Source organism: Archocentrus centrarchus, chromosome 5 (assembly GCF_007364275.1).
Source record: "Archocentrus centrarchus isolate MPI-CPG fArcCen1 chromosome 5, fArcCen1, whole genome shotgun sequence".
NCBI lineage: Eukaryota > Metazoa > Chordata > Actinopteri > Cichliformes > Cichlidae > Archocentrus > Archocentrus centrarchus.
The window spans coordinates 7594801-7614272 of record NC_044350.1 but is presented as its reverse complement, the minus strand read 5'-3'; the positions used below and the strand labels follow the sequence as shown (position 1 = coordinate 7614272).

Sequence of the window (19472 nt, the reverse complement as noted above, 5' to 3'; positions counted from 1 at the left end):
AAAAGAACAGGGTGGGTGTCATAAGAATCAGAAATATAGTAGGTGTAAACACTTGTGTACCAAACATTGATCCATTTATCACTTATCCAGGTTTGGGTCACGGGGCAGCAGTCTGAGCAGAGAAGCCTACCTCTCCCAGCTTATCCGGGGGAACACCAAGTCGTTTCTTAAGCAGCCAAGCAATATAAATTCCAGCGAATCCTGGGTCTGCCCCAGTACCTCCTCTCTGCAGGACGTGCTTGAAACACCCCACCTAGTAGGCATCCAAGTCGGATGCCCGAACCACCTCAACTGGCTCCTTTTGATGCGGAGGAGCAGTGGTTCTCCTGAGTCCCTCTCAAGGGTGAGGATCTCAGTCTTATCTCCAAGGGAGAGGCCAACCACCCTTTGAAGGAAACCCATTTCCACGGCTTGTATACGCGACCTCATTCTTTCAGTCATTACCCAGAGCTCATGACCATAGGTGATAGTAGGAACGTAAGTAAACAGCTTCACTTTCATACTCTGCTCTCTCTTCACAACAGCAGATCGATACACATCACTGCAGATGCCACCCCAATCCATCTATCACTCCGCTCACTTGTGAACAAGACCCTGAGATACTTGAACTCCTGCACCTGGGATTGTAACTTGTCCCAGACCCAGAATGGGCACTCCACCCTTTTCTGGGTGAGAATCATGGTCTCCGATTTGGTGATGCTGATTCTCATTCCTGCCACTTCACACTCTGCTGTGAACCACTCCAGTGCGCGGTTCTGATGAAACCAACAGAAGGACATCGCCTGCTAAAAGCAAAGATGAAATCCTGAGGCCACCAAGGGTAGAACCCTCTACCACCTGGATATGCCAAGATATTCAGTCCATAAAAACTGAACAGAATCTGTGACAAAGAGCAGCCCTTGCAGAGTGTAGCACCCACCAGAAATGAGTCTGACTTACTGCCGCCAATATGAATCGAGCTCTTGCTGCAGTTGTGCCACAACAGGCACTTTGCAGCTGCCTCAGCAGTGAAGGTGCAGAACATAGTCAATGTCTTCAGCCTCCCTCAGAATGCAATTGAAGTGGTTAGCACAGAAGTCCAATAACAGAACACTATTTGGGTTCAGATTGGGCAGGCCGTTTCTCAGTGTCATTGCCCATGCAAGCACTGAAGTCCCCCAGCAGAATAATGGAGTCCCTAGATGGAGTACTCTCTAGTACAACCACCTAGTGGCTGCAAGAAGGCTGGTTACTCTGAACTGTCATTTGGCGCATAGGTACAAACGACAGTCAGGTTCCGATCCAAAGGCGCAGGGAAGCAACCCCTTCATCCACCAGAGAACACCCCAACATACCAGCAGTGAACTGGGTGAAACAAGATACAAGGATACCAACTTCTGCCCACCACCTGTCACCTAGGGCAACTCCAGAGTGGAAAAGAGTCCAGCCCCGCTCTAGGAAACTGGTTCCAGAGCCCAAGCTGTGCTGTCTGCATCTTCCAACCTCACACACCAACTCAGAGAGGTGATGTTCCATGTGCCAGCTTTGGAAGCTGGGGCACCAGGACCTCTGCCTCTGACCGGCCCCCAAGTCACAAAACACCGAAATCCTACGGTCCCTCTTGTGGGTGGTGGGCCCACCAGACATTCGCCCTCGAGCCTCTATCCCAGGCCCTGGCTCCAAGGTAGCATCCCTTTAACCCTGTCCCAGACAGGATAAACTGGACCCTTAATATTTTTTGTCCCCTCAACACAGGGGTTATCTGAATTGGTCTTTGTCTGGCCCCTCGCCCATGTGCCTTAGGAGACTGTACAAGGGGCAAATTGCCTGTGACAACAAAACTCCTGTGATCACTGAATCACACAAACCCCTCCACCCCGATGTTGCAATTCATGCAGGGGACCTTGGCTGTGAAAAGCTTTTTGGTCCTTTGCCAATAATTAAAGACAGTACGGTCTGAACTATTAATTTATTACCTACTATAGAACAAGTCTGTCAGAGCTTATCTTTACATTTTTACATGCTGAAGTGCCCTTTTTTCCCCTGGAGTATTTTAACTTGCTATGCATCAATACAACCTTTATATCCCAAATTTGAATATAATAGTCCATGGTCACTAAACTGCTAAAAAGTGCAGTAATCCACAAAGAAGTTGAAAAGGTATTTTTAACACATTTTTCTAGATACAGAAATGTCACAGCTGTATCCCTCAAAATTATAAATGAAAAAAGTTGCACAAAATTCTTTCAAACCACAGAACACTTATTTTAAATGTGTTCATAACTTTATTTTTGAGATACTCATTTTTATAAACTGTAGCAAAAACAAAAATAAAATCAAAACCATTTCCAATAGTGCAAAGTTCTCAGGGTCCCAGGAACTTGTGTTCAGAAAGGCACAAAGTCAAATATTACTTTTCAATAGCACCAGTTGAGCTGTGACAGGCCTTGGAGGAAAAAAAAAACCCACCTACAATTCTTGGGAAAATTACATTATTTCCGGTTGTTGAAGTTAGTGGCACTCATGAAAACCATGTGATAGTTTATGTTGACAGCGTGATGATGTATATTCCAACAGAGAAAATGCCATGAACTTCCTGTGAAGCACCTGTATCTGTAATGTGTAATGTTTTTGTTGTGTGCACTTTTTAACTTGATTTCTGCAAACTAGTGATGTTCATTTCCTGTGCAAATAAATACCCCTGCTGGTCACAACCCTTCATTGTATTTGTGTCAGCCTCTTGGTTATATTGTAGCATCAGCAAGGGACTAATTACTGCCAAGAATAGAAATAAAAACACCTCAACTTGACTTTATGTGGTTAAAACATTTATTCATCTAATCTGACTTTAATTAATGTGTAAGTAATAGTAATAGAGGTCTATCAATGTCAAACAAGACCTATCACCGATGTGGATATTCTCCCATGATTAATGAAGATATAAATGTAAAAGTCAGGATAATATTACAGCTCCATTTCATAACAGAAAACCCTTCAGCAGACTTCTTATTCCCTTCTGTAAAACTATTTTGCCCTAATTTGGAGGCCTTTTATCCAAATACTTTGGCACCCTTGGGTTCATAAAGATGTAATACATATTCCAGCAAAAATATGTTTTCAATATTAATACTAGTTAAATCAAAACCATTTTAAGCATGCTGTTAGAGAACTTGAGAATAATGTAAAGACAGAAAACAGGCTCTGTGACTTCTCATGGGATTGGAATGTGATGTTTACGTCTCCGACATTCCAATCTCTGGAACGACCATGGAGACAGCACAACTTAAAGGTTGTTTACAGTTCACTAGTCCTTGTCTTTAAATCACTGTGCTCCAGGTTCTATAGTTTACATTTCTCTGTTAATACAACACCTTATATAGCAATTCATAAAAGCGTGATTATTATAACAAATACAGCAACTATTTTCCTAACAGTTCTATTGGATTTAGGTCAGGCGACCGTGAGGGTTCAGTCAATGGTATTATTTCCTTTGTCCTCCAGGAACTGCTTGCATACTGTGGCTACATGAAGCCGGGCATTGTTGTGCACCAGGAGGAACCCAAGACCCACTGGACTAGTGTAGAGTCTGACCGTCGGTCCAAGGATTTCATCCACATACTTAATGGCAGTCAGGGTGCCGTTGCCTTGTCTGTAGGTGTTTGTGTGTCTCTCCATGGCCTCCCCAGATTACAGACCCACTGCCAAATCAGTCATGCTGAACGATGTTCCAGGCAGCATAACATTTTCTACTGCTTCTCCAGATCACATGTGCTCAAGGTGAACCTGCTCTCATCTGTGAAAAGTGCAGAGTGTAGTGTAGGGTGCCAATGGTGGACCTGCCAATTCTGGTATTCTATGGGAAACGATACAGTGCCAGTCAGTGAGCACAGGGCCCACTAGAGTCCTCAGGCCACCCTCATAAAGTCTGTTTCTGATTGTTTGGTCAGAGACATTAACATCAATGGCCTGCTAGAGGTAATTTTGTAGGGTTCTGGCAGTGCTCGTCTTGTTCCTCCTTGGACAAAGGGGCAGATACCAGTCCTACTGATGGGTTAAGGACCATCTATGGACCATCTATGGACTAGAGCAGAGATCCTCAAATCCAGGCCTCGAGGTCCGGTGTCCTGCAGGTTTTAGATGTGTCCCTGATCCAACACACCTGATTCAAATGGCTGAATTACCTCCTCGGTATGCAGTCAAGTTCTCCAGAGTCCTGCTAATGACTTCTATATTTGACTCAGGTGTGTTGGATCAGGGACACATCTAAAACCTGCAGGACACCGGACCTCGAGGCCTGGATTTGAGGATCCCTGGACTAGAGTAACTGCCTCTCTCCTTTAATCTCCTCTATGCTCTTGAGACTGTGCTGGGACCTAGTGGCAATGGCACGTATTGATGTGCCATCCTGGAGTAGCTGGACTACCTGTGCAAACTCTCTAGGGTCCAGGTATCGCCTCACGCTACCAGTAGTGACACTGACACCAGCCAAATGCAAAACTAGTGAAAAAAATTTATGCTATACTCGCTATGCTATGATGCTATACCGGGATTAAAAAGTGTTCCTGTATTTTGTATTTATTTTGTATATTTTCACACATCAGCCAAGAACTACTTTCTGAACCAGCGAGGCTTCAGACGTAATCGCTGACGTCAGTAATCCTCGGTTCGCGCTTCATAAAAGACTTCCCAGATTTCTCGACACGCTCCGCAGCCTCAGCACCGGACGTCCCATCACTCCTGCGTGATATGCAAGTGTAACTCCTCCGATTTTGTTTGCAAAAAGAATTACTGCTTTATCTTACTTTTTAATATCCTGTTGCTTCACCCCAGTTGGCAGTAAAGTTTATATATATATATATATATATATATATATATATATATATATATATATATATATATATATTCATGAAGACCTACTAAGTAGCATTCTTCTAAAACCTAAAATTTGTCGAAAAGTCAAAGATAAACGAGTAGACGAACTCCTGACCACCTGTAAATAGAGCTAGTCGCTACATAGTGGTAACATTGTAGGAAATGCGTGTAGCAGCAGCAGGCTGCTATTCCTGGACCTGAGTGTTTTTTTCTGTCGCACAGAGGAGAGAGGGTCAGGCTCGTTTATTTCCCGCGTTACAAATATTAAAAGAGGATACATCGCACTCAAGGGTAAGTCGGCTCATCCTCTAACCTGGCTGAATATGTAAAAGAAATAACGAGTTTATGCAGTCTCGACGTTACTTTTTAGTTTTCCACTAGAAAAAAGAGACGTCCTGGGGAGGGGAAAAAAACCCCCTTAAGAATAAAAACAGCAGACAGGAGGAAGAAATGTTAAGTTTACCTTATACAGAAAACATAATATATTTAAAAAAGATATATATGCATTATAGGAATTAACTCACACACTGCAAAATATTTAGGTCGCCGACCTTAAACAATAAGAAAACTAAAGGGCTGTTTTTCTCTCTCAGTTTAAGGCTACTTTCCTCAGCCGTGTATCCAATAAAAACGGATAATTTTGTTTAATTCAGTTGTAAAGGAAGAATAGTTGGGATTTTATTTCAAGTGGCTTCTTAAAAAAATTCCTGTAGTGTCAGCCTAACTATTGAAACTTCCGACACATAACTTTTATAGCCCCAGGCACAGTAAAAAAGCTCACCTAACTAGTTACTGAGTGCCATGAGAGCAGTCTAAGCGAGGCTGTATGTGTCCAGGTGTTTTACTGTCTTGCTGAAGCTGAAGCGCTATAACTGTTATTCCCAAATGTGAAGTAAAATGAACTAATCTGTACTGCCATCTCTTCGTGTTTACAGCAGTGGCTCCCACACTGCAGCAGTTCATGCAATATCAGTAAGATTTCAGTTGCAGCTGGGTGGTGTCAGGAGCTATTTACGTTGACATGCCATTCATCCAGCTAAAAATACACATACATATTCACTGGCTCTTTTAAAATGTCATTGCAGCAACCTACTGCAGTCAGTAGCTAACAATACAAACAAACTGCTAGCCCTCAAGCCAGTGAACCCTTGTTTTAGACATGCAGGCAGTGATTTAGGGGCTCCTTCCTTTTTACAACATTATGCAGATGCCTTTTTCTTCCTGAGTGTTCCTGCTTCCTGAGTGCTGCTGTCTTCTTGACCCTCCTTCAGCTGTGCTCGTGCTCACCAGGTTCCAGCTAAACATGTCTTCATCATATGCTGCTACGATAGCAGCACTGATTACATCCAGCTCTTTTAATCCACCCATCAAAAGCAGCGCCCGCCCCACTTCTAACGTAACACGACGTCGTAAGCCCAGCCAGGACCACAGCCACCCTGCGACAGCATCTCTCATTACAACTAGCTCTTCTAATCAAGCCATCAAAACCGCCAGCTCTGACATATGGAGTCATAAGCCCAGCCAGCACCACTGCCCTCAACCTGTACAGAAGAATCCTCTTTCACCTGAGCCTCAGGGATCTTATGATGAGCAACAGGAGAATCCTGGAGATTATTGTATAGGTAGGCAAGACCCCAGCTCTGAAATCCAACATGCTGGTTGAGATCTTCAGTTTTCATATCTGCTGTGTATTTCATTGCAGGAGGTTACTACCCTGTAGAGATTGGAGAAATTTTTGTTGACCGTTACCAAGTGGTAAAAAAGTTGGGATGGGGTCATTTCTCTACTGTATGGCTGTGCTGGGATATGGTGTAAGTACAGGTTTGACCCTCTGACTTCTTACATAGCAATTAGTAACATGATCTAGTAACTGACTCCCATAATTGTTTGCATGCAGGCAAGGGCAATTTGTGGCTCTGAAGGTGGTGAAGAGTGCTCAAACGTTCACGGAGACGGCACTGGATGAGATCAAACTTCTGAAATGCGTCAGTGTGGTCACATTGCTTTCCATAGTAGATATGACAGCAGTACATTCGAGTCATTTTGGAGTGCTCTTAAAACACACTTGCTTAGAACTTGCTTAGTCTCAGTCTGGCCAGGAGCAGAAGTCTTTGTAATCTGTGTGTTTAATGGTGTCACGAACTGCAAAGTTTTTCTGTAATAATTTAGTTATTATTATGTAGACATCAGTGTGACTCCATCACTGTGGATTATACTATTTAAAAAAACAAGTAACCAGGTAATGAAGTCATGTGTCCTCATCATTTATTTTTCTTTTTCTTGATATGTTCAAAACACAATCATCAGGTAAGAGACAGTGACCCCAGAGATCCTCAACGTGAGAGCATAGTCCAGCTCATTGATGACTTCAGGGTGACTGGAGTGAATGGAGAGCGTATCCTTTATACAATATAAAGGTGTTCTTTCGCAGTCATCTGCTCTGCAACTGGTGAAACTTAAGGTGCAGATCTTGTAAATGTATTTTGGCTTCCACAAAATACCCAGGAATATTCAGGTTCTGCACTGTGAAAACAGGTCCTTAATTGCTCAACAGATGTGTGCATGGTTTTGGAGGTGCTTGGCCACCAGCTACTGAGGTGGATCATCAAATCTAACTACACAGGCCTCCCTCTGCCCTGCGTTAAGAGCATCCTCAGACAGGTTTTGTGCAAACCTTTATTCCTCCCTTTGAAATTGTCCCCTGTCTATGACCACTATTTGAGGTCTTTCTATGAACAGATGAACTTCTGTTTTCGCTCCTTATTGTCTACGACACTGACTCAATTTCCATTCCTTATCACAGGTTCTGCAGGGTTTAGATTACTTGCACACTAAATGCAAGATTATCCACACAGACATCAAGCCAGAAAACATCCTTCTGAGAGTGGACGAGGTTTATGTTCAAAAGCTAGCAGCCAACACCAAGCTGTGGCAGCTGCCCATGTCTGCTGCATTCACCAGCACCTCAGGTTAGTGATGCTGTGCTAGTAATCACATTCGGTTGAGATTATTCTACATATGGTTGGTTATATATGCATCACAGGAATCCCTAAGTACCTTATCTGCTCTTCACATTTTGTGCCTTTTTCCCCTGCTGGTGTTTTTCTTCACTTGCCAGTGAACACAGGCTCCAGAGAAAAACAGGTGTGCGATCTGAAATATGTTCCTCTGTTATAATTTTATTAATATATTTATATTTAGCCCTCGTTGTATTATAACCTTTACTTTTATACTTTGGCTACCTTAGAATTTGTCCAGCCTATTCGGAAAGCTGACTTGGGTTTTCCACACTCTTGGGGCGTGGGTAAGATGGAGTCGGTGTTTTGCTTTTATACTCATGCATCTTGACAACACCTGCAGCTTTGTGAAATTGTTAAAGACCTGGCTTCAGCACAAGCACACTGCACTGAGACTTCTATTCACTGTGACTGGCTACAGGGAAAGTTCCTAAACCTGCTTATTATTTATTTTTATCAGCTATATACCGTATTTACAGAACTTAACTTTGTGGACTCCTATGGGCACTAGAGCACAGACGAGTATAGAGCAGGTTATCATGTATTTGTAGAGTACAGCTGGTACAGTGTATCACCTACAGTATATGTCCTAAAATGGACAACTTACTGTGACTATCACAACTGGAGACTAGAGCAGGCAACGCTGAAACAATGAGCAGACAGCTGCAGATTTTGATGCCCTTCCAACAGCTGCTGCTGTGGTTTCACTACAGCTTGTTGTTAGCAACCTACTCTACATTATACAGACTAACCTCACTTCAAAACTTTAAGATTCACTGTTGAGATATGAAATATTAAAACAATACTAAATAATTCCACTGTCTGCCTACTGAAGTACTAATAGAATACAAAACATTTGCAGTTGCATTAATGTGCATAATTTTCTGCACTCACAAAGCAGGTATGAAGTTGTGATAAATCACTGAGCATCTTTCTAATTAATTTCTTCAGTCCATGCGCTCTTCTGATTGTTTCCCATGACTGACTGCACCCTACAGTCCAGCAGGGTTTCCAGGAGTCCAATTAAGCTGCTGACGAGGAAAGACAGAAGCCGACGAGGCAAACCCGACATGTCGGTTTCTGATGTCAGTGCTCCCTCTAGTACCCACAGCTCCACTTGTCACTCTAAGCTAACAGGTCCTAACCTCACTGTAAGAAGACAGACTCTGCTGTTGGAAGACAGATTGGATTTAGCTGCACACAGCCACAGAGACTCCTGCTGCTCGTGTCCAGACCTCAGCACAGATGCTGCTGTCTCTGGCTCCAGATCAGTGTTATTACATCAGACTGCAGACAGGGAGCCTCTTCCACCTTCACCATCCTGTCCACGAGGTCAGTCTTTGGAAATTTGTGGGAGGAGAGTTAACTGTGATGCCAGTAGTTCGTTCTTGTTTCTGTGGAAACTTAATTTGTGCCAAAATTAACATGGATCATCAGTAGTAAAAATAGTTTTTTTTATAGCTGTCATGTTGTTTTTATTTACTTAAGGCACCGGTGACTCAGATGTTATTCTGGACCTACTGAAGCCTCAGAATGCCGACAAAATCCTCATCAAGATTGCTGATCTGGGCAACGCCTGCTGGGTGGTGAGTGATTATTTAACAAGTGATTTTAGCAGTTGAATTGATTTATCTTCAACCTAGAAGCTTCCAGAAAGTATATATATATGTTCTGTTGCTCACAAATTTTACACAATTCATAATTTATTTTGTTTATGGGAATATATTTGGTTGGTTTTGATTTCTAGAGAACATCTGAATCCCACACCAGGGAGTTGTAGGCCTTAAATGTATCATTCTGTCAAACTTTGCAGGGCTGTTTGGAGTTTATGTGTGTGTGTATATCATGCCATAAATTCAACATCAGCTGCCCAGGGTTTTATGCTGCATGATTCTGGCTTTATTGAACCTTTAAATATTTGGCATTATGGTATTCTTTCCAGATTTAGTCATAATACACTACCATACACACCACAGTAAGTTTAAAATTATTACTCCAAAATGTATTAGGTGGGAAATATCTGGAGCTGATGTGGTGCAAGTCAAGGAGTGCAGAGGAGAAATGTGTTTTCATGCATGTTACAGCTGTCAGAACTTTGAAGCAAACTGCACACTTTCATAAATGGCCACACGAGTGCATTAAATTTGCTTCTGAGCCATCATTATTACACAACGCGACAGGTGCACAGCATGATAGCCATATTTATGGTGCCCTGCGGTGAAAAACGCAGCTGCCATATGTTTCCATTGAGACAAGACCGTGTGGGCTGATCTGACATGTAGCTTAAGAGAGGTGGATGGAGTAATCGTGTACATTTCATTACAACTGATGGTTCTTTGCACTTTATTTGTCAGAGTCAGAAAAATGAGACCAAGATGTTATTTTCTCTGATGACATTTTAAAGCATTTTAGCCATCATAGCAGCTTTGCCATAGGCAGGCTATGATTTGTGGGGAAAAAAAAAAACAGGGGTGGGGTATACTTTCTTCTTTACCCCCCCCCCCCCCCCCCCCCCCCCCACACACACACACACACACACACACAAAAATAATTCAGGAACCACATTGAGCATAAAATGTTGGTTGTGTTTTTAGGGGTCTCCGTGTTCCTTTTGGCCAAAAATTCAAACTCAATTAAAACCAAAGTTTCCTAAAAATCACTGGGATGAGCAGGTTCTGGTGCAGGCTGTTTATTAGACTTATTGGTTACACAAAACACAGACAAGAAACAAAACACAGACAGTAACAGCACTAAGACTAAATACACACGCACACACACAGAGGGAGAGAGAAGATAAGAGAGAAACAAAGAGACAGAAAGATGCAGAAACAGGAAAAGAAGAAGAAGAGGACAGGAAAGGAAAGAGCTAAAGTAAGTGAGTAAAAGTCAAAAAAGTGCCAAGCAAAGAACAAGCACCTTATTTTGAACCTGTAAAGATGGTAAGTGTCCGCTTGCCTTTGACCCCTCCTAATTTACATAAAGTGTTGTCCCCAAAACCTGAAACAGACCAATCACCTTTGGGCTCCACTAGTTCCACTCCCCTTTGCGCAGGTTCGAACAGCTGTTAATATAAAAGACTTCTTCCCATGTGAACCTACCGCCCCAAAAATACTCCCACTGACAGCTGTTAATACTCCCACTATAAAAAAAAAACTCATTAGGGCACTTTATCTAAGTATGCAAAATTTATTCCCACGCTTTGTTCACATTACACAAACGCAGGTGGGTCTTCCAACCCAAAGTTCAGGGCACACTGTCCTAAGAAACTTGAACTTTATTAAAAAGGTGATACAGTGTTATGTTAAAGTGAAGCTTCTAAATATAGATGAGAGTGGTTTTAGCAGGAGCTAAGAGTGAGGCCCTGAGCATCTAAGGCAGTGAATACAACAGGCTTCAGTTTTTTTCTACTGATCTAAAGCATATAGTGTTCATTAATCCTGTGTGTGTGATTAATATAGGTACTAATAAATTATATAAAATAGTGTTGGTAAAATACCAATATCAAAGTGATAAAAATTCCCAATAATATGCTCTGAAGCCTGTTAGATTGACAGCAGTAATAAATACCCTAGCATTTATAGAATAATTACAACTTAAAAACTTTAAAACTGAAATTAATATTTGCAGTATTCAGAGTTTCATGTTTTCCTCTTCAGATACAGGTGATTCAGTCAAAGGTAACAGTACAAACGGTTTAACGTGCCAGAATTAAATCCCCCTTTCACTTAGCGCTATTTGGCCAGCTGTTCCATTTAACTGTAATATTTAATATGAAATAATCTCAAAATTCAAATTCAGTTTGAGAGTTAATAAATATGTGAAAATGACTCAGCTTTGTAACGCATCCTATAGCATTACTGACCACCAGCTGCAACTTGTGATCTGAGTGACAGTCAGGTTAGGCTTGATCCTTTCACTTAGTAGTCTGGCTGCTCTGCTCTATCAGCCCATCATAACCTCATTCAGGATGTGGCAGACTGCAGCCTGGGGCATAGCTACGATTTCACAGGCTGAAAGAAGAACGGCACAACTCATCTTGCTAAGGAATTCATTCATATGTCAGCGATCAGACAAGTGGTTGACACACACAGTAGGAATATTTCTAGGATTTTTTTTTTCTCATGTTGCTCTGAATCTGGATTATTTCTGTTTAATTGTATTAATGGTAGTTTTCACACTGAGACAGCTGTGCTTTTTGGCTTAATGGAAAGTTAGTACCAAACCAGATCATCCCCCAACATGCATCATAAAAATCAGAGGAGGGCAATTTTTTTTTTTTTTTTTTAGCAGAGGCAAGTAGATGTAGACCAGAGTCGGAGGGAAATCTCCTCATGACAAATCATACCCTGGCTGTAGGTATGACCCTGTATGCAAACTCTGGAAGTACCTCAGTACCCTCTGAACGGACTGTAATAACTTTGGTCATCCCTCGACCTTTTACCCCTATTATTAGGTCAAATTAAATTCTCCAGTTATGTTTTTAAGAAAATACAAGAATTAAGATGTTCTCATCAACCTCAGTTTTACTGTGTTTAATACCAGTCAGCAAATGTTAACTTGCTACTGTGCTAAATTCCAAGCGTTCCTAAGAACAGTCATTTTGAGGGAAATAGCAGTATTTTTGCAGTCTTTGGAGGCATGTTTTAGTAATTTCTACACTTATGAATGGTAATTATTGAGATAATCTGTATCATCGTAATCGTGGCACATAGCATGTACTTACAGCACAAGAGACACATTTTGTGGAGCTTTGTATGCAGCTCACCTCTCTTGTTACAGCACAAACACTTTTCTGAAGACATCCAGACGTGTCAGTATCGTTCTGTGGAAGTTCTGATTGGCGCTGACTACGGCACACCAGCTGACATCTGGAGCGCCGCCTGCATGGTGAGCCAAATACTTTTATAGGTGTGTTTATTGTCTTTTTTTTTTTCTTTAAAGTCCTGCATCTCACAGATTTGCATTCATAGATTTGCAACGACTGTTTTTATTTTTGTCTCATCCTGTGCAGGCGTTTGAGCTCGCCACAGGGGACTATTTGTTTGACCCCCAGTCAGGAGCCACATTTTCTCGCGAGGAAGGTTTGTGTTGTTCACAACATCCCTTTTGTCCTTGGTTTATGTGATTGTAGTACAGCACGTACCCCTGTCTTTTCAGATCACATTGCTCACATCATTGAGCTACTGGGACCTCTTCCATCACAGTTTGCCCTCTCAGGGAGAAATTCTAAACGATACTTCAACACTGAGGGTAAAGTTGTGTATTAAATTATTCACATTTCAATGATTTCTATGTCATCACTTTTTATGTGTGTTTATTTTTTAAAGTTTATCATTGTAGAGTCCCTTCGTGCTTGGTGACTGACACAGAAAGTGTTTAAAAAGTTGCCTAAATAATTAATTCTCTTATTCAGGTCATCTGTAGAGGTTGCAGAGGTGATGTGAAGTGTCCTGGTGTGTTGGTCTGTTTTTCTTCTGCAGGACAGCTGCGACGCATCTCAAAGCTGAAGCCGTGGAGCTTGTTGGAAATCCTGCTGGATAAGTATGAGTGGCCGCAGGAGGAAGCTTTACAGTTCAGTTCATTTCTCTTGACCATGTTGGAACTGCTGCCAGAGAAAAGAGCCACAGCTGCCCAGTGTCTGAAACACCCCTGGATCACTTCCTAGATGCACTGGCATTGTAGCATTCAGAGCCCAGTGGACTATCTCTGTGATATGGGACTTGGTCGGTGGTGGAAGTAGCCTGGTGCTAGCATCATGAGCACAGCTTTCCTTAATGTTTATTAGCCTGACTTGGGTTGTTTGGTCTTTTGTTGGGCTGTCTACAGTAAGTTGGGCAATGACCAAAGTACAGTTTTGTCTTACAAAAAAGTGCCTCCAAACAAGATTACAATGTTCTTGAGTTTTGATAAACTAACAGAAGAAATTGAAATGGGAACACTGTAAGTCTGAGGTGTAGGACGCGTGTCTTCATGAAATTACTCTGGAACCTCACCGCAGGAAGGACGGAAAAATAATTAAAATGCTAGTTTATTAAAACAAACCGCACTCTTTTTTAGGTACGTTTGGAGAAAAAGGTAATGTCATAAAAATGTAAATTAGATAATTACTCACTAAGAATATCAGTGTAAACATCTAGAAATAAGTGGCTTAATCAGCACTCATATTTAACCCTAATAAATCATGAAATGCCTGGAACAAATAACGGTACGTTCTGGATTTTTGCCAACACTGAGTGTGTATGTTGACTGTTGAGATTAGGTCTGCTGTGAGTTCCTTGCATTCTCACATTCAGCACAGCTCTGAGTAAGGGGGTGGAAGGAAGAGGAGGGAGGAGTTAGCCTCATGTAAATGCAGCCATATGTCCGGCTGTTGGAAAACTAACAGATTTTCCTCCAGTGTCAACAGGAAGCAAGAAGAGGACTGGGAGCAAGCCTGCCTGCACATGTAAGTCTTCTATTCTGTTAGACTGTAATAGTAACAATTGCGCTTTTAAGACTGCATCACATGTTTTTCTTAAGAAGATTTTATCCCTGAGTTGCTAAAGGGAGACCACAGCTCAGTGTGGGTTTTAGTTCCTGTATTGGACTGAAGAGTTTGAGGAAACATTGTGAACTTAGCCATGCAAAGCCAAAAAAAAAAGGATTTCACATCTTCACTAATATTTACCAGTTTTGTTGTGCTTTCTGTGGTTTTATTCCAGTCGAGTCTGAATTCGTGTATTTGGCAGGAAAAGCGTGTAACTTCGTGCAGCTGGTTATCTGCACAATGATAAACATGCAAGTGTGTGCTTACACAGCCTTTCCAAAACTCCATTTTATTTTCGGAGCCCTTTGTTGCATTTTCAGAAGAAACAAAAGTAAAGGTTAAAGTCCCGAAGCACTGCCTTTTGTGACACAGCTCTTAACCCCCGGCCAGTTGCCATGCAACTAAAACTCCAAATCAAAAGGAATTACCTCAGCAGCCATTGGTCTCTCACAGTTGCATTATTAGTGCAAGGTAGAGTTGTTTCCAGCCATGCTTTTCACTGCTTTCCCACAGAAACAGGTCCTGTTTTGAATTCTGGCTGTGCTTTTCTCCTTATTTTTTCTGTCTTTTCTTTTCATTTTTTATTTTCACTCTTACCCATTTTATCTGCGCTGGAGAAATCTAAACAGACTAATTGCTTCTGAGAGCAGGAAAGCTACACACAAAGCACTGCGTTGTGTGCTTTCAACTGTTTATTGCAGTTGATATTAAATGATATCCTTCAGAGATATCATATTGAATTACCTCAATATGATGGCACATCTTGGACATGGCAGCGGTGGTGGCAGCAGCAGCTGATAGTGAAGCACCAACTCTACACTGCATAAATACCCATCTCATTAAACCAACACAAAAGGAGAGGCAGGGTGAGGGGAGAGCTTTCATTTATCTCATGCAGATTCGCTGTTATTGCGCTGTGTCTGGGGTTAATTTATCACCGCCCCTTTCCATAATATAGCACTGTACACTGTAGCCACGCTGAACTGATATTTTTACACTTTCTGTCTTGGTTGCAGCATGTGGCTGACTCTTCTCTACAGCTGCACAGGTGGAGCAGCTCTTCTGTATGCTCTGTACAGATGGGTGATCCCCGCAGCTGTGCAGTATCACGGAGGGTTGGCCCTATTGTGGCACGATATAATTGTGGAGCGAATGCTGGACACGCTGACCCAGTCCACACGTCCTCAGGTGCGCTGCCTAGAAACACTCACCTCTTACAGTATCAACCCTAACACAGCACTGATGTGACTTAGTTTTGCAAACACTTGGGACAGAGTGGTGCTAATCGAGAGATTCAGGCTGATAGAACACGAAGTGTTTAATCAGCAGGACTTTTACACCTACCTGTTTATGCATTTATCCTGTCAGCCAATTATATGGCAGTAGTGCAATGCACACATGGATCTAGATACAGGTGAGGAGCTTCAGTTAGTCTTCATATCAAAACATCACAATGGGGAAAAAAACTTTTTTTGCTTTAACTATGGTTTGATTGCTGGTGCCTGAAACTGCTGATTTGCTGGGATTGATTATTATTTATTTTACTACAACAGTCTATAGACTGTGGAAAAAAACACCTTGACAGAACTTGTTGGTGAGAGGGGACAGAAATGATAGAAAGGGTATGCCACACCTGAGGTGAGGGGGACGGGGGGGGGCATACCAAAATGTACAAAAGGTTAAATCCTGACGTGTTGTACATTTTGAAATGCATTGACCACTTGCAGATGGGCTACAACAGCAAAGGACCACACTTCGGCTCCATTCTTGTCGGGTAAGGAGAGAAATCTTTTTTTTGTTTTTTTTTTGTTGTTGGGTCATTGGTACACGCAGCTATTACAGAGACGTTAAGAAGTACACCGGAGATTGTCATGCAACCAAAACTTCTTCACTTGTGAAAAGAAAAAAAAATGCATATTAAAATATGAATACAATTAGAATGCAACCATTGCAAAAGATTTAAACCCTATGTTAATTCAAATAACATATCAAAATTAATTAGTTTGATCAGCAACAGGTCAGTAACATGACTGGCTATCGATGGAGAGACCCAGAGCTTTGGTTGCGTGAAGACTTGAAATTGCTAATGTAATCCGTCACAATCAGTTTTCATACAGTAAAGTGTTTGTTGTCAGTCTGTACCTGCTTTGCTACCTGAGAAGGAGTCTACAAAAGTATCCACATAGGCAGAATGTAAGAGTGAAATACATTTATGAGACTAATACTTTATGAATAACAAAACCGAACTAAGTTCTGAAAACAGTGTAGACACATGCAGCCACCCTTAAATGCCTACTTATTTTATGAGAGCTTTTCTTCCCCTCTGTCTTTTTTTTTTTACTTTGTGCTAATTAATTAGGGTGGATATACCTATTTCTGTCTCTTAAGAAAAGCTGCAGGCATTTTTGCCTCTTTGATCCCAACACGCTTAATGAGCCTTGTTAGTAAATGAAGACATAAAATGAGCAGAGAATGGAAATAAAGTGTCAGACTCTCACTTACATTTGTAGGTGGTCTGTCTCAACTCTCAGCTTTGAAAAGGAAACAATTATATGTGTAGAAGTCATTTTGAAATACACAAGTAACACCCCATTATTTGTTAGATATCTATATCAAAGGCTGTGCACACTCTGTATGTTGTGTATTTGGTGTAGTGAAACTACATAACCTTTTAATGTAATTTTTTTTTTTGTGTGGTGCTGTGGTGGTGGGGTTAGGGCATGCCATATATATATATAGAGTGGCACCTGGTGCAGTCTTCTGCTACTATAGCCCATCTGCTTCAAGGTTGGACATGTGCAATCAGAAATGCTCTTCTGCATACCGCGCAAAAATGAGTGGCTATTTGAGTTACTGTTCCCTTTCTATCAGCTCAAAGCAGTCTGGCCATTCTCCTCTGACCTCCAGTATCATCAAGGCATTTTCTCACTCCATTCTCTGTAAACCCTAGAGACGGTTGTGTGGGAAAATCCCAGCAGATCAACAGTTTCTGAAACACTCAGCCCAGCTCTGACACAAACAACTATGCCACATTCAAAGTCACTTAAATCACCTTTCTTCCCTATTCTGATGGTCAGTTTGAACTTCAGCAGATCATGTCTACATGCCTAAATTGTGCATTGAATTGTTGCCATGTAATTAGATATATGCACTGACAAGCAGCTGAACAGGTGTCCCTAAACTGCCCAGTCTATTACAGGTGAGAGCTGAGGACTGGAAAGATTTTGGCTTGATTCCCTCCAGTCACTGGAAAATGTTTAAAAGCCCTTTTTGGAATATGAAACACTCCATTCTTTGCTAGATATCTATATTAAGGCCCTGCACACCCAGTATGTTGTGCATTTACTGTAGTCAAATTGTGCAGCAGACCATAAATTTCTGAAGACATCCCTGTTTGGACATCTGTGAAATGTGTAAAAATACATGTAAATACTATCAGCAGTACAAATGCAATTCTCAATTTTTTTTCTGATCCATCATCCAGTGAAGCATATTTTTGCTCTAAGTACAGTTAACATCTTATACAGTGGTGCTTTTTATTTCCTACATCAACTCCAGCGACTCTTAGGTGCAGTACAGAAGAATGCCACTAGAGGAGACCCTCGCAGCGTGGTCAAAGCCATCGATGAGTTCTGCAGACACAAGGAGTGGGCCATGAATGTGGGGGATGAGAAAGGTACTGACTTTTGAATGACATGACAAATCATTCCTTGCTTGACCTAACTATATTTAGGCCATTTTTCTCTCTCCTTTTTTTTTTGTCATAGGCTGCATTCTGATTCAGTGGTATCTGAATTGAACCCAGCCACTGTTTTTAGAGCTGGGAACCTACTGTGGCTACTCTACGGTGAGGATTGCCAGCCTGCTGCCCCCACACGCCAAGCTCATCACTCTCGAATTTAACCCAGACTATGCCAAAATTGCTTGTCAGGTTATTGCTTGGGCAGGATTGGAGGATAAGGTAATAAGGAGCTCTAAAAAGAAGCTGATGTGTTATGTCAGATTACAATGTGTTGTTTATTTGTTTTGATTTTTTTTTTTTTTTTTGTAGATCCAGTTAGTTGAAGGATCATCTGCCTGAGTGGATCCCCAAAATGAAGGAGCATTTTGGGGTGAAAATGTTGGATTTGGTTTTCATGGATCACTGGAAAGATGATTACCTTCCTGACACAAAGCTGTTAGAGGCAAGTCGGTTCAACTCATTCTATGCTCATTAAACTCTTGTCTTTTCTACCATGTCTCCCAATTTTGTCTTTTTTTTGTTGTTTTTAAATCAGGACTGTGGCCTCCTAAGGAAAGGCAGTGTCTTGCTGGCAGATAACGTCATCTGCCCTGGAAGCCCCGACTACCTCAAGTATGTTCGACGCAGCCCGAGATACAAAAGTCAGTACTTCAGATCTCATCTGGAGTACACCAAAGCGGAGGATGGCTTGGAGAAATCAGTCTTCTTAGGGTAGTTTTAAGAAAAAAAATCCCTGTTTACATAGGTACTAGTAGACCTCCAGAGTCTTGGGTTTACAGACTCTACAAGTGCAAAGGAGTGTGTGTGTGTCTGTGAGGTGCGTGTGTTTTAAATGTCATAAACTGAAATTAAAAGTGACGTAAAAAAAAAAAAAGCTGTGTGTTATGAGCTTTAATGCCCAGTGTATGAAGACTTGATGCACTCTTTGAGATGTCTATACCGATACAGTAGATGGTAGTAATGACACATTCAATCTTCTAATTGACAGATGAGCTGCAAACTGATATGGGGGCAGGTTTTTTCCCAGAGCATCAACTCAAATCAATAATAAATCTAATCCAGCTGCATTCTGTGGTGCAGAAACCTATTTTGTGCTCTCATATTCTCCACCATTGTGCCAGTGTTGACAGGTGTGTGAAGGCATGTGTGTGTGTATGTGTGCACAGAGGGAGAGTATGAATCAAATCGCTGCTCATCTAATCTCTCAAAGTGACTGAGGTCCATCGTGCTGGTGTGTGTGTGTGTGTGTGTGTGTGTGCGTGTGTGTGTGTCGGGGGAAGGGGGAGGGTTCTGCATTTGGTTCAGCTGTATAAAAAAATGGGCTAGTCCACTAGTG

The 19472-nt window shown here is 41.7% G+C and overlaps 2 protein-coding genes across 3 annotated transcripts; both read left to right on the top strand.

Moving 5' to 3' along the window:
• The first annotated feature begins 5016 nt into the window (after positions 1–5016).
• Positions 5017–13557, top strand: LOC115780165 (SRSF protein kinase 3-like). Of its 2 annotated transcripts, XM_030729198.1 has the most exons (15): positions 5017–5142; positions 6123–6473; positions 6554–6662; positions 6749–6836; positions 7159–7246; positions 7406–7512; positions 7655–7820; positions 7970–7995; positions 8099–8155; positions 8867–9200; positions 9357–9454; positions 12648–12755; positions 12880–12949; positions 13026–13118; positions 13349–13557. In XM_030729198.1, the coding sequence occupies exons 2-15, from the start codon at positions 6155–6157 to the stop codon at positions 13531–13533; spliced, it is 1848 nt and encodes a 615-aa protein (XP_030585058.1). In that variant the 5' UTR covers positions 5017–5142; positions 6123–6154; the 3' UTR covers positions 13534–13557. The 2 variants fall into 2 exon arrangements, with proteins under 2 accessions (XP_030585058.1, XP_030585059.1); XM_030729199.1 differs by lacking the exons at positions 13026–13118; positions 13349–13557 and having other exon boundaries at positions 12648–12776.
• Positions 13558–14108: 551 nt separating this feature from the next.
• On the top strand, positions 14109–19358 carry LOC115780166 (catechol O-methyltransferase B-like). The gene is given in 7 exon segments (XM_030729200.1): positions 14109–14313; positions 15411–15582; positions 17953–18070; positions 18162–18355; positions 18446–18469; positions 18471–18578; positions 18672–19358. Coding segments are annotated over 7 exon segments (882 nt in total). The 5' UTR covers positions 14109–14227; the 3' UTR covers positions 18852–19358.
• Positions 19359–19472: the final 114 nt, after the last annotated feature.